Source organism: Corvus kubaryi, unplaced genomic scaffold (assembly GCF_017639235.1).
Source record: "Corvus kubaryi isolate FWS band 111438036 unplaced genomic scaffold, C.kubaryi_AGA036_p1.0 37394, whole genome shotgun sequence".
Lineage (NCBI taxonomy): Eukaryota > Metazoa > Chordata > Aves > Passeriformes > Corvidae > Corvus > Corvus kubaryi.
The window spans coordinates 2,386,649-2,402,128 of record NW_024581133.1 but is presented as its reverse complement, the minus strand read 5'-3'; the positions used below and the strand labels follow the sequence as shown (position 1 = coordinate 2,402,128).

The window sequence follows — 15,480 nt, the reverse complement described above, 5'->3', positions numbered from 1 at the left end:
TGGAGTTACAAGCTCACTGCTCTTCCCTATTTCCTTTGTACGGTGACACACAGAGGTTTGCATTAGTTTTATATGAGGTGTATGTATGTAGAGCCTTCTGTTGGTTCTCTCTGTCCTTATCAGGAGATTTTATTATGTCTGAAAATACCTAGAATCACTTTGATTTTGAAATTAAGCCTGAAGTGCTAAACCTCTGTGTTCTGTACCTCCCTATATGCTATGGTGATGCTCACTACTACAGTGAGCTTGGTCATGCTGTTCTCTTCTGTCAGCGCCAAGACTCTGTGCAATTCTTTGAATTTTACTGCAAAAATTCTCATTTCAGACACAGCACATCCTGCCTTCTGAAATGAGGCACATTATGGTTTTCTCCATCACCTCCAAATGTATTGCTGCCTTCTCTGAATAGAGTGAAATGACTGAAGTACAGTGAAACGTACAGTGATGGATGCTGGGTTTTTCCATTGACAGTATAGTTTGTATATTCTTTGGCTGTGTGAGATCCGGCTCCAAAGGAGCATCCCTTTCCTGACATGTGGCTGAGCAGTGGCACAGGCTGCCAAGTGCAGTGGGTCACACCTGGGCAGTGCTGAGCAGCTGTGCAGAGATGAGAGGATGTTTCTGCCCTGTGCAGTCTCTCTTCCAATGTCCCTCTTTTATCCCCAGCTGGTGTAAAAACCCAAGCAACTCTCCGAGCAGCAGAAACAAAAGTGCTGCTAGGCAGGAAAATAGTTGGACTAATGATCAGCATTAAGGCACTTCACTTGCCTTAGAGGCCTTTCTGACCTTTCTTTCATTATTTGTATGATAATGGAATATTCCTTTCTTTCTCTTTCCCCCTGTACTCAAGAAAGGGGAAGTTGCTGGTTTGTGTTGCCAAGGGGGGTTTCAGTTGCACAGCAGTCTTGGCTGGATTTGGGGGTTCATGCCAGATTTTCCCCCTGTGAGGTGCTAACAGCTGGGAGGGACTGGGTTTGCTGCTCAGACCGTGCTGCATCCCGAGGTACCGTGTGAGCTGTGCATGCCGTGTGCAGAGAGCTGGAAAAACACCGCTCATTTTATCATTATCCATTTTTCTGTGATGGCAAGAGATGGCATTTTCCTGCTTCCTGTAATGAGGTCTTGATCATGGCTTGCTGCAGTCTCATCCTTTGCACCCATTCAGTTTTTATTTATTTTAAGAGAGGTGAAGGAGTCTGTCAACCTCCCTTAACAGGTGGTTATCCATTTGCAAAATCAGGCTGTTAATTTGAAACATCAAGACAGGAGATTTATAGTGAATCCTAGAGGGAAGAGGGACCAAATTTCATCCAGCATCCTTGCACTAGCATAATTGTGTAATCCAGGTTCCATTCATTCACAATGTTTTTAAACTTTATTTTTACATTAAAAACTATATTGTGCTTGAAACCAAGCAGAAGTTATTGTGAACAGGGGGCTTAAGATGTGTGTCTGGTGTCAGAAGTCTTGCACTATCCTGGTGCTTGTAGTCTCTTCGGTGCTGTCCAGAATTACTTGAAATAATTATCGTTATTTATTGCTGTGCTTGGTTTTGATCACAGCCTGCCAAGACTACATATTTCAGCAGCCTCTCTGCTGCTTTTAGGGATATAAAGGATCTTTTGAGAAGATAACTAAAATTATTTGATGGTTCTGACTGAAACAGGAATGAGCTCTAGATCAAAATGCAACTTGATTCTTTCCTGTGGAATTAATAAGCTGCATTGTTGCATGGTGTAAACTGGTGCCATTCTATTGCCCTCCTGCTCTTTCTGACAATATATGAACTTAGTGTGCTTTTACCATTTCTACCATCTTCTGAGTTGTCTGAAGCTCCTTGTGGTGTTATTCCTTATCAAAATAACTAAGAAGTTTGTAAAGAAGCAGATAAAGTTGTTAGGTAATGGTGGCTACTGCCTTACTGAAGGCTGCTTGCATGTGCTGAAATTTTCATTAGAAGTGACTTAAAAGATTGGAATTACCAGTTGCACATTTTAAAAAAATCATTTTGCTAAAATAATTTCAAGCTTCATTCTTCAGTTAAATTGAAGTTATCCCTAAGAAAAGGAAAAAACAACCCATCCAAATTGCATAATAGGTTTTCCGGCTATATTTTCCCTATTTCTCTCTTTCCAGCTCCTGACTGATCACTGGTACCTTGTGTTTGAGCTTTCCTTATTGAAGTACTTTGAGTAATCACAAATGACATGAATGTGTAAGGAACCTTTGTTGCTACAAAACAAGGATTGGGGTTTTAAGCTCATATCCTCTTTTCATTTTGCCAAAGTGTTAGTAGAATCACACTTTCTTCTCTTAGGCCTTCATCTTATAATAAATAAAAAAATCTTAAACGCACTATTTCAAACACTTCAATTTTAAAGCTCTTTTTATTTGGCCTCTGTATAAAAAATGGATTGGTGTGTGGATTTCTCTGTGGCCTTAGGCTGGTGTGTACATTCAAATTATCTTTTTCATATGCATTTTCTGACTTCTAGAATTTTCCATTAGGACCAGAAAAGAAAATCTTGTGAAAATGTGGAAGACTGTATTTGAGAAAGTAGAAGGAAAGCTGTATTTAGAAGAAAACTGAGTATTAAGAATAAAATTTATCAAGGCAAAATATTAGGTGAAAATACTCTGTAATTCTCCATACTAAAGTGTTATGAACTTGAATAATAACAAATAGGAGCCAGACTTGCTTGGTTTTGAGTGCATATTTAACCCACATCTTGTTACTGAGACCTTGTGGAAAGATTTGCATGATTATGAAGTTAATTTCATTGGGTTCACCATATTTCTAAGGCATATTAGCCACTGCTAAGTCATTTATAGCTTGAAAGCAAACAATTGTAAATGCTGATCCATTCATATCCTACCATAAAATCAAGATGGGTTATTCACTGCTGTCTGCCGCGTGCTCTCACTGCGACGGAGAACAGAATGAGTCCTTTTTAGCCCATCTATATATAAATGGCAGAGGGACACTCTACAATGAGGGGTTTCATTCTGGGGAGGTACTCGGAAGATTTCCTGTTGCCAACACAAGACTATGGCATTTCTAAAGAAATTGTTGTCTCTTGTTTTAGTATTTGAGGTTACAACATTGGGAGTTTTGCATAGAGTAAAGCACAAAGTCTTATTTTGATCAAAGATGAGAAATCGATCTGGGAAATAATTTTTTTAAATTGATAGGTATAACGGGTCATGACTTATTTATTTTAATTTCTGTGTTGAAGGAATAAGATGAAGCTGGTAATATTTGGGTTTGTACTGCATGCTTCCAAAGCTGCATTTCTACAGTGAGAAAGAAGGCAATGTAGGTTTTAACAAAAGCAAAACAAGCCTATTGAACTGAGAAAATTGAAGCAATTACAAAAAAGCTTTAAAATAGTGAAAAACTTGGTAGAAGCTGTAGTGTAGAAAATTAATATGGGAAATGAAGGGACAGAATAAGAAATACCAAGCCAAAGAAAGTTAAGATGATGATAAGGAATTAGGTAATCAAGGGCAAGAAAGATGTTATCAGAGATTATGACTAGTTTCATGATGAGGCTGATGGAATTGCTAGAGAAGGGTGGGAGAAGTGTTCAGTAAATGTAGCTGAACTGTTTGGAGGGGATAGGACAGGGATTTTATACTTGAAATCTGATAGCCTTTCAGGCTGAAATTAAATAGCAGGAATTGGATTTATGTGTTTTTATACAGCTAGTCCAGCTAACCACAGAGCCTGAAAACAGCTTTTGAGTTCTCACACGTTAATTCTCCACAGATCTGGAAATACAAGACAAATTTCCAGAGGCTGAAAGAAAATCGTTGATGATCCAGTATTTTAAAAGGAAAAGAGATTATCTGAGTGATTATAGGTGTGTTAAACAGGCAAAAGATAGAACTGCAATTATCAGAGTGATACAGGGTTAATGAAGAGTAAATGGTATTTAGTGTCATTTAGTACAAGTTCATCAGAGAAAGGTCCTTTGATGTAACTCGATATCCTTTCTGATATCATCATGTTAATTGTGAAGATAACAGTAGCAATATAGCATTATTGTTTGCCTTACAGAATTTCTGTAAGCCATTTTATTAATTGTATCAGAATGGCTTGATTAATTATCAGAATTACAGCATGTGGACACAGCATCTCTGGGTTGGATGAAGATTAATTAAATGATCGGCTTCAGGGTGCATCTGGTATGGGGAGATAGAGCAGATGGGAAAGATGTCCATTCTCGCTTCTGCCCTATTTCACACTTTTTAACAATGATGTAGTGAAAACATATTATTGTTAACAAAGTTCAGATGTGGTGTGAAAATTGGAGGAATTTATAATGTCATGACTCTAAGGCAGTGTGGATTGCTTAGTGACCTTGGCTGAGGTATCTGGTAACTTCTTCAGTACAAACAAACAACAGGTTCATAATTTGCTGGCTGGGCTTACAGGATGCTGGACTCTGTCCTGGTGCACCATAACAAAAAAGCATTTTAGAGTTGCTTGTGAAGAATTAACTGGAGTGTGCACCCCGGATGTACAGGAGACAGCAGGAGTTGGCAGTACCACTGTTTGGCTTTTGCCCTTGGAGGATGGAACAAAATGAAGCCTACTGGTGTTTCATTAACATCTCAGTTTGATTCTGTCTGTTGGCTAAGTGGCCTGTCCTACCATAAACAAATCAAAGCAGATGTGTTCCACATGCCCTCCATGCAGCTGTAGGCAAAGCTTGCCCACATATCTGGTACAGCATATGCCTGAAGAGCAGTGAAAACTGTCCTCAAAAAACTTCCTGCAGACTGTATTTGCTTCCCTTGAGCCTCGTTTGAGAACAACCATCCAACTTGTGGAAATAAACATATCCTAACTCTTTTATCAGTATTCTTTTAAATAATAGGCTGCATATTTAAAATAAACTGATGAAAAGACCCTGGAAAGAATATTATGAGTCATTAAATGAAGCAGCAAAGGGCACCTACAGATGTAATATTCCTGGTAAAATAGTCGCAGTTTATATTTTCAGTGGATTTGAATTAAAAAGAGAGCAAAAACGTTCTCTGTAGACCACTTCTGGCATAAATTGTTGGGTTGGTGGGCAATTTGTGTGAAAAACAATTGCCTTAATGTGCTGTTGTTTTGCTTTATTGTGAGGTTTGTTGTGTATTTTTATTGTGATTCTGATCAGGTTTCCTGTTTTTGGTGCAGATTACAGGACGGGCCCTTGCTTCACTTTGGTAACCAACCAGATGTGCCAGGGCCAGCTCAGTGGAATTGTCTGCACAAAAACCCTGTGCTGTGCAACTGTTGGGAGAGCGTGGGGCCATCCCTGTGAAATGTGTCCTGCCCAGCCGCATCCCTGCCGCCGAGGCTTCATTCCAAACATTCGAACGGGAGCCTGTCAAGGTAAGTTAGCAGCAAAGCTTCCCCAAAAGCTGCTGAAATTGTTACTGGATTAATCTTAATTGAGTTACACTGCTGTGAATAACCTGTCCTAAGCCATTCTCAGCTATATGTGTGAAGAATGGAAAAACACTGTCAGATGCATTACTTCATGATTCAGTGAGTGCCTGATGTTCAAGTGAGTACATTAGTAACTCAGGTCATGTGGGAGCAGCCAGCATCTTAATGAATTTTTCACTGCCAGCAGCCCTTTCCCTTGGTTCTGTAATGGTGTTTTTAAGTATACCACTCGATCATTCTGTGGAGGAATTTGTTTTGTTTCAGAGAGCACTCAAAACATGCAAAAATCAATCTATGGCAGTACTGCCCCATTCATCTGGTGTGGGATTTTTCAGCTAAAAGTTGTTTAATTTGGATTCATCTTGGATGTCTTATCTCTTGAGCTATATTGCTTTGACCTGGAGAAAAGTGCCTGTCGTGCCATTTGTAATGCCCTATTATATATTTTATACAAGTTTGGAAATGCATTTGCATTTGTTTCAAATCATAAAATCCACCCAGATGTTGCTTACTTCTTTCAGAGCATGCCTTACCATAGAAAGTCCTTACACTGCTTTTGGCTTTTAGTCTAATACTTCCAGCTGTATAAATTCTTTTATTGTCTGGATGTCTGGCAGGAAACAGGAGAAAGTTAACAGGGGCAACTATGTATTAAACTGATGTGGATTATACGTTCCCAGCGCCATATCTTTGGGGCCAGTTTATTTCAATCTGTCTGACATTTTCTAATAATTTACAATATTTTTGAAAATAGGGAAGATAAAGATTATAAATCAGTGAGTGATTTTATATAATCATGAAATTCCTACGAAGGGACTTCAAGGCATTCCATTATATTAAAAATGTAGATACCCTCTGTCACAGGCCAAGTCGTGGTTGGTGCCTGCAGACAGACATGATGAACTTCAAGATGGACATGGTTGTGTGCATTGCATGATGTGCCCATATTTTGACCTCAGTGATTTTGTTCCCCCTCTTTCTGTAAAGGTCAAGACTAAATTGTGCAGAAATCTGTGAACTGAGGTTCTGGACACTTTCGAAAGCCTATGTACATAAATATGTGGCCCACACCCCTGCACTTAATGCCACACCTAGTTATATCCCTCTTGTTTGTGTCAGGGAAAAGCTACAGTGAACTCTCTAATGGGTTTGTGCAGTTTGGAATAAGGATACTTCTGCTTACTGCACATTTCTTAGCAAACAGCTACATTGATGCTGATCTCTGTCTGGTGCCAGAACAGTTTTGGCCCTGTACATTTGACTTGTATTTTCCAGTTTTCCCTTCGTAAGTATTGTGTTTGTAATTTCAACAGATCTTTTATGGAATCACATATTAGCTTTATTTTTCAAGCAATTGTACTAAATTCTTTTGAAATCACATAACATCCATTCAGACTGAAGACATTTCAGGGATTTCACATCCCTATTCAATCTAAATAAAGGAAAACAGGTTAAATAAAATCCAGGTTCTCTGAGGAGAAAAAGGAATCATTATTATTGTGTGGAGAAGTCAGAAAAAATAAAGCAGAAGTGAGGGCAAGGTTATTTTCAAAAGTAAATAGAATATCACTGCCCAGAGTTTGACTTTGGCTGAAAGTTAAATTAATATCACAGGCTAGATTTTTAAAGATACAAAGAAGAAAAATTAAACCAAAAGGTCGAATTTTGAAACAGACATCATGACTCAGAAGCCTGACTTTTGTTTTTTTTAGTTTTTGAGGTTTTTTTAAGTCAGTACAGTGCCATGAAGTCTGGCTGATGACTGTTACTAAAGCACAGCCCATTGCTGTAGCTCAAGTCCCAGCAGCAGTGTGGTTGAGTCAAGGCTGCTGAGGCTGTGCTGGTTCTTTGACCTCCCAGCACAGTGGTTCCCTCAGGGACAGCTCTGCTCTGCTGCTGCTGCTGCTGCTCCCCAGACCTGGATTGGTTCACCCAGGGATCTTTGCATAATGCTTTGCCGTGTGCTGCAGATATGCCCCATGGCATTCCTGAAACTTCCTCCTTGTGGCTCCCAGGAAAATTGCCTCTTAGCCTTTCGTACATACGTAATACTTCACTTTTCAGGCTTCAAGACACATTACAGCTGTCTCTCTGGGATTTAAAAAGGGAGGTTTGGAGGCATCATCTCCTTCAGCTTGTGTCCGTGCACTGAAACCTTTGTCAGTGTGAAGCCCAAGAACTCAAGCAACCATGTTTTATCAGCAGCCGGTGGTTCTCCTGAGGAGATGGGGGAAGCACGAGCATTTGGTTCAGAGAGTGGGGTGCTCTGTGCTCCTGAAGGAGCTCCTGAGCAGTAGAGACAGGGCAGCCTCTGGGGACTGCAAGCCAGACTTCCCGAGTGTCCTGTTGCAATGCCACTCCTCCACCTCCTTTAGCCTCCTTTCTGTAGCTGTTATTAAGCCGTAGCAACACTTCTGCAGCTAAGTGACGACACACGTTATTGTGCTAAAATAATTGTGAGGCCAGAAACTGGGGCCTCTTGAAAATGTTTGTCTTGAGCTTACTACCTAGCCTGTGATATCATCTCTGTTGTTTCGTTTTCCTCAGTGAAAAAAAATGAAAAGCAAAGAAAGAAAAATAAAAGGGAAAAACCTCTCCAAATTTATGTATATCTAAGCAGGTCATTAATAATTCCTCCTGAGACATTAATTATGGCTGTGAAACTTTCTGAGTCAAATCCTAACCACAGTCTAATGTCATCAGTGCTGATCGTGCTGGAGTGTCAAGTTAATTTCCATCAGTAATGACTCTGCATTGCTGTGCCTCTCCATGAGGCCCCCTCCATGCACACTGCAACTGCTCCTCTGTGCTGGTGGCCTAAGCTCTGTATGGAGTTGCCAAGATTTTCGAGGGGGCAAGTGATTTTGGGTGACCAGCTTTAGACACTTCAAAGAAACTTGAGTTCTGGCAGGCTGTGTTCTCTGCACACCATTCCCCAGATGTTTTGGAAAAACAAAGCAATAGCAGTTAGATATTTAATGTCTGTAATAATAATAACCATGTGATTTCTTGCAGAAAATATTTAGAGTACTGTACTTAATCATACTTTGCATAGAGTAATTACAAAATCAGTGTCTGTCTTCCCAAGCAAGTATCATAATATTATGATGGGTGAAGAATGGATTTAAGCATATTTAATTTCTGTGTAGACAAATTATTATGGCTGTTCTTGAGAAATGAAATAAAAGTGGGTGTTTTTTCCTTTTTTATGTCATAGATGTGGATGAATGCCAAGCCATCCCTGGGATCTGTCAAGGGGGAAATTGTATTAATACTGTTGGATCTTTTGAGTGCAAATGCCCAGCTGGACACAAGTTTAATGAAGTAACACAAAAATGTGACGGTAAGAACTTCTAGAACTTTCTTCTGAAAGTAGAAGCAGGGGAGTCTTCTTTTGGGAGACCAACTTTGTTTAACAGTTTGTAACAAACTTTCTGTCTCTTTTGTCTTGAATATGCAAATAACATTATTCACAACAAATACAATAGGGGTGCTTTCTCCCAAACCACAGAATATTAAAAATTAACTTAATTTGAGCAGACAAGTTTCATAAGTGATTAGTGATTTTGGAATGCACACTTTCAGTACCATAAAAGTATTTGTGAAAGAAAAGTGTGCATTCACCATCCTTTCTTGCATCAAATGCCCTTTAAGAAGCACTCAAAAATTTTTAGTCATTTTAGAAGAATTACGACTTACTCTTTCAAAAGAAAAATCCCTATTTTAGGCAAAACTTTATAATTTATTTGCAGGTTAGGGAGAGCAGTTTCAGAAGAGCTTGTACACAGCATGGTTTACATATTGTCTACCAGTGATTTTGGCGGAATGCAACATACATTTAGGATAGAACAACAATGCAAGTGTTTCCTTCTGTGGATGAAGTACCAAGAATGTGGTGAATAGGAGAGACTGAACATGTGCCTTGTTAAGTATTAGTACATGAAAAGCTGAGAGTTGTAGGCTGCATCTCATAAACATTTTGATGATATTTTTCAATTGCTGAATCATCTTAAAAAAAAGCCCTACCAACAACCAAAGAACAAAAAACCCCCAAACAACCACCACCCTCAGAGCCTGCACTTGCTAACAGTTAAGGAACCGGACTCAAGAACCTCGTATAGGTTGTTGTGTTCCCAAATTCTGCCACAAATTTCCTGCCCCATTTGTGAAATCTCTTTGCAGTGATCAGCTGGATGCAAAGATCAGATGAATTTTTCCTTCTTCAGTTTCATACCTATTGATTTTTGAACCTCTGCAGACAGAGAGTTACTTTCAGTACATCTTCATATTGTGTGTACCAAGCAATTTTAGTTAAACCTGAGTAGGTATTAATTCAAATAGTGAAAAGTCCTGCCTTTATACCAGTGGCATAAAATAAGATAGAGGCTCAACATTTAAGAGCATGATCATGCAACAACAGCATATCCATTCTGTTCTTTCTAAATTATCTTTTGAATTTTATAAGACAATATAAGACAAGTTGTTTGTTTTACAGGAATTAACTGTAGTTAATTCTGATACATAATAAATAAAGTCTGATTGTTTGGTTTAGCTTCCTATTTAGTGAGCAGGACTTCTGGCAGTTGTAATATGTCCTTGGGCACTGATTTGGTTCAACTGGGAGCTACCTGCTGAATTACCAGCGCTGTTTTTTCAAGGGGTCTCCATTAAAGTTAGATCATAATAGCAATCGTCAAGTACAGGGAGACAATCAACAAGATGGGAAATGAGGTGTGTTGGCCGAGGTTCTCTTTGTTAGCAGAGCTGGTGGAAATCTGTATTTTAAGTGCTACATTATTTCACTGCTTGATATAACCATTTCTTTTCCATTGGCACTAATGCTGAAGTAAATTCTTCTTTTTGTGGTGACTGGGGGAGTAATTTTTCCTGGAGTGACATTTAAGTCTGCGAGTACATCAAGTATACTTACCTTTGTAAAACTTGCATGCTTAGCAATGACAATATTGCTTATATGGATGTCAACACTAATATAAATAGTGAAATACTGTTTGGGTTAGGCTCAACCCTAAAATAAAGAGTGATGATTTTGCTTTTAAAAAGGTCGGACTCTATATAAACAGTGGCAACACTGACTTTAAGATAAACATTGGTGAATTTGAGTCAGAAAATGCTTGAATCTGATCCATTTACGATTGCATTTTTCTCTGTTAATTAAGGGCTTTATTCAGACCAAAATTCAATTTCCACATTTTTTGTCACTGAGACTTGTGGGACTCCTGTGGTGTATAATCTTGGAGCAGAAGCCAGAAGTCTCTTAGCAGTGCTCCCAGGGCACTCGGACTTGAGGCTTTGGCAACATCCTCGAAGTAGCACTGAACAAAAAGTCACACCCCTCTCACACACCCAAGTGAGGAATGTGACCCACATCAGGACAACTAGCAAGATGCTGGGGAAGAATGTGTGCACAAGGGACCCAGGGCCCTGCTCCACTCAGGATGGCTGAGTCTGCAAACTTGAGTGATCTTTGTGCCACCCCAGTCCCTCCACTACTTTCCTGCAAAGGCAAGGGGCTACAAAAATATTAGAGCATCCCTTACTTTACCTAGAAGAGCAGGAGTTGTTAGTTTTTATACTACTGAGTTTTTATATTACTGTCTTCACAGAAGTAGAACTGAGATCCTCTCTACTTGCTAAAATTCTCATTAATGGTCCTGTGGGACTTCGGGTGTTCCCCCATCTGGTGGGGCCAAATTCCAATTTAGGCGTTACATTTAAATTCTTCCAGTCCATTTTAATGACTATGGTATTATTCACTCTTTGCCTTGGTGTGTTGGGTGGTGTTGCAGTATTTCATCTCAGAAATTTTTGTGGTTGGTGAAATCATTATTACAGTCATGTGTCTGTCTTTTCGTAGATCTCTGGAGGAGAGGTTGGGTAGAGTCCTGTGATGCCATTATTTCTAGCTGGATGCTCCCTGTCAGGAGAGCATCTGGGTGATTGTAGATGGCTGTGACAAGCAGATGTCATTGATCAGCCTAGAGAATAACCTCCCTTTCTGCTCTGTTTGGCTGATTACTCTTGTAGGTACCATGGAAAAGATTGAGCTGTTTTTAACCTCAGCAGAACTCCAGGTTCCGAGGAGATGAGGGCAGTGCTAATTAGATGCAGCTGCATTGTTAAGACAGTCTCTGGAAACAAGGGCAAAGTAACTACACATCACAGGCGGGCTACTGGTGGTAATTAAGGAGCACTTGGGGCTGACATAGGTTGTTATTCACATAGCTGTAGATAATACAAACTAGCTGTGGAAGAAACCCTTCAAGTTCCCTCTGTGTAGCTATGATGAGTTGTAAGAATTTGTTAGGTTTTTTTCCCGCAGACTTTGAAAATTTTTCTGCATTGTATCCATGATGATGATTTAGAATATGGATTGAGGTTTTTTAGTGAAGAGAATCATGATATGGAAATTTTATTTTAAAATCACTGACAAAATGTCGGGGGAATTATGGATGCTGCCTGATTTCTGCAGTAGATATTTTGGTTACACTCTAGAAACCTGTTGAAACTTCAGAACACTGATTTAGTGGAGAAAGTCAGGGAATATAATTTTTGTTGCCTGCAGTCATCCTGGTCTGAGCTGTAATCCTGTCAGATTGCATTAGTTGAACAATACCTAGCTGCTCAGTGCTTTTGTGTGGGGGGTTTCCAAGACAAAACCCGAGTGCAGTGAGAAGGACAGGCAGTTCAGTAGGTGGTACATCTCCCTTCGAGTCTGTATTGAAGCAGTGCCTCAGTGTGGTACCAGGAGATGCTGTGCTGCTGGAGATAATGGTTAAGCTCCTGATCACTGTGGTCATGGCACAGTTTGCACTCTGGTCTCAACACAGTTTTTTTAATTCTGGTAGGCAGAATTCAATGCAGATACAGTGGTTTTTTAGGTTCTGTTTCATTTCTGTTTATAAGATGCCTAACAAAAGATGCTAATTCAAAACTGCTGATTATGCCCTGAATTTGATTATTACTACTAATTATAAAATATCTCTTCTTGTGCTAAAACTAATTTAGCTAACCTGCCCCTGCATCTCTTTTTGTCTTGAAGATATCGATGAATGTAGCACCATTCCTGGAATTTGTGATGGAGGAGAGTGTTCAAACACAGTTAGTAGTTACTTCTGCAAGTGTCCTCCAGGGTTTTATACAGCTCCTGATGGCTTAAAATGCATAGGTGAGTAGAATCCTGTGAACAATAGGACCATCGGTGTCATAAACATTCATGAATTTCTAAAATGGATAAGAGTATGTCAGAAACATATTTCAACTTGTGAACTTGAAATCCTTCTTTTGTATAAAAGTACATCACGTGCCTGTGTATGTATTCTGAAATGAGTTTTCCATTTGCAGGATGTTTCTTCTTTGCCTCTTCATTGTGACCTTCTCTTTTATTTTTCTGCCACAGTTTTTCTATTATGTCATATTTGTTGCCTTAGAACTTGTTTAACCATCTCCTTGGCACTGTTGCTTTCATGTTTGTCTTTAATTTAGTCCATGTTATGTTCAGCACTCATTTAGAAAAGCAAATTTGCATTCCAGCTGTTATGACCCTAATGCAGGTATTTGTCATTAAAAGAAATAGTGTGATAAACTGAGTATGGAAAATTTTTGTGTGCTTTTATGATGCTGATGATCTGGCAGGGCTGTTCTCTCAGGCTTTCACAGGTGGCAGAGCAGAACCCATCTTCCAAAGGCCCAACCAGGAACCAAAGAACTTTGTGAATTAAATGACTGCCACTGCAGTACCAAAGCCCTAAAAGAACAGTGTTAGCAGTTAATGCTTCTGGGAAGCATACAGCCTGCCCTGAGGCAGGTCTGTTAATTTATTTTTTTCTCATTTTTGTGCAGTAATTTCTTTTTTCAGTACCAGTGCTGAATTTTGGGCAAAAATCAAATGAAAGTTTTATTTCCTCAGTTTTAGCTTGTTTTTTTAAAGGCTCTTACACAGTGCCAGCATTAGGAATCAAGACAGCATCCTGTGTTTAGTACCTTTGGAAGAAATAATTTCAGAAAAAAATTGGAAAGAATCCCAAACTTCACAGAGATTAGTACCAAATAATATTAACTTTCCCGGGAGATCTGGAAGTAGTTTGGGTTGTGATTCATTTTGAATGGTGCCATTCCATTTCTGCAGGTTGTAAGAAATAAACTGTTTTTCTTCCATCATCAAGAACAGCTTTTCTGTAGTTTTGATCCATACTCTACACTTAAAATGCCAAAGGGAATTGCTTTTATTGCTTCAGATTAATAGCTTCTAAATTGCTATGGATCATTAAATCATTGATTGCTGCCTGCACTTAATATTTCTGAGCAAGATTCACCTCTCCGTAACAAAAATTTTCTAGAGATGCACAACTTGCATTTTCTTTTTACTTCATATATCACCACTCAGTCAGGACTGGCCAACATTCACACCCATGTCACATTCCTGCAGTTTCCCAGCATTTTTACATTTTCCCATGTATTTGTAGGCTGAGGCAATTCAGCTAAAGAATTGGAGTTTTAAATGGTAACAAAGTATGATAAATAATATGCCAGACTATGAGCCATCATTAAAATTTTGGCTTTGTGTTCAAGGCAAGATGTGCTAAATGGGAAGCACTATCAATTGTCTGTAGATATTTTGGATTCAGGTCTAATATGCAGACTCATACTTGCCATATTCACAGGGACAGAGCCCAGATTTGTATTACTGCTGGACAAAACATGTAATCTTGATTTGATTACAACATGTCTGTCTTAAGTGAAAAGTGTTAGCTGAACGTGTCTGTTCTGTTAGAGAGGAGGAAATGCTTCTGAGAAATGTATCCCTTAGGGGACTCAAACTGAGCAGCACTGGGGCCAAACATCCAAAGGATGCACCAGGAGCTCCATTATTACAAACCTTAAAAATAAGAACAGAGAAAGCAAAGAGAATATCTCCTAGAGCTGAAGAGCAGAAACAAGAGCAGGGCATTTCATCCCAAGTACATGAAGAGTATAGTGAAGAAAGTTGATAGCCTGTACTTCCAACTGGCATATTTTTTATTTTTGCGAGACACATTTTTATTGAAATTTCTTCTCATGGTGATTTTTTGCCTTTTCAGAAGGCTGTAATTTTTAGTAAAAATAATAAATACTAAAAACTGAAACAGATAAAAGTTGTTTCCTGCTGTTCTTGTCCTTATTTGTGTGATTTTACCATTTGAAACAGAAAAGGAAAGGGGGGAAAACAAAAATATTCACTTCTGATTACGAAGATGGAAAGATTTGGTATTTTTCTCATAAACTTACTGGTTTTTTTTCTGAAAATTGTGACTTTTGGACACCCTCTTATAATTGTAGCTAGATAAAGCAGTTTGCTGTGTGCTCATCTCTTCATGGCTCATTGTGTCCTTGCACAGATCCCATGTAGATTCCTTTTCCACGTCTTTCCATGTTTCAAAACTTGGTACTGACCAAAATTGAGAAGGATGAATTACAAAGGAGGATGATCAGGTCTGTTAGATTATTTCCTTCTTCCCATCCACCCCACTGTCACACCAAGCAACTGAGTATCTCCCCAGGGGTACTGGAGAACAGTTTTGACTCCAAGGAGTCCTCTTTGATTTTTAAGAGGGAGATGAAGGAGTAAATATGTGTGGCAGTTTAGCTGGGTACTAGGAGAAAATGGAGAACCAGTACTAGAACTGAAAACTGATTGTTTGTTCTCTGTTTCAGATTTCCACTATATGATAATACGAGTGAGCTAATTAAAGTTTGGAAGTAAAGGCCAACTGACTCTTTTAGCTGTACTGCCAGTAATAGCCACGTTCAGGGTTCCAGCTAATAAAAGGCAGAACTATCACAGACTCTCACAACATATCACTATATGTCAACTTCCTCAAAATAGTATGAAAATTTCCTGGGTTTTTTTATATCCACTTGTGTAGCTAGTAAATTCTGGAAAGCACTGGTACTAGACAGATGAATCCACCATGCCCTAAGTAATTGAGGTGCTGTTGCTTTAGGGAATGATGTCTGCTGTTGTAAGACTATATCTG

The 15,480-nt window shown here is 39.1% G+C and overlaps 1 protein-coding gene across 2 annotated transcripts in view; it reads left to right on the top strand.

The window, feature by feature from the left end:
• Nucleotides 1-15,480, top strand: part of FBN1 (fibrillin 1) — a 145,159-nt gene that overhangs the window by 47,057 nt on the left and 82,622 nt on the right. For both annotated transcript variants that reach the window (XM_042039062.1, XM_042039063.1), the window contains 3 exons: nt 5,192-5,389; nt 8,664-8,789; nt 12,507-12,632. In XM_042039062.1, coding sequence (XP_041894996.1) covers nt 5,192-5,389; nt 8,664-8,789; nt 12,507-12,632 — 450 coding nt within the window. The remainder of the gene's footprint in view (nt 1-5,191; nt 5,390-8,663; nt 8,790-12,506; nt 12,633-15,480) is intronic.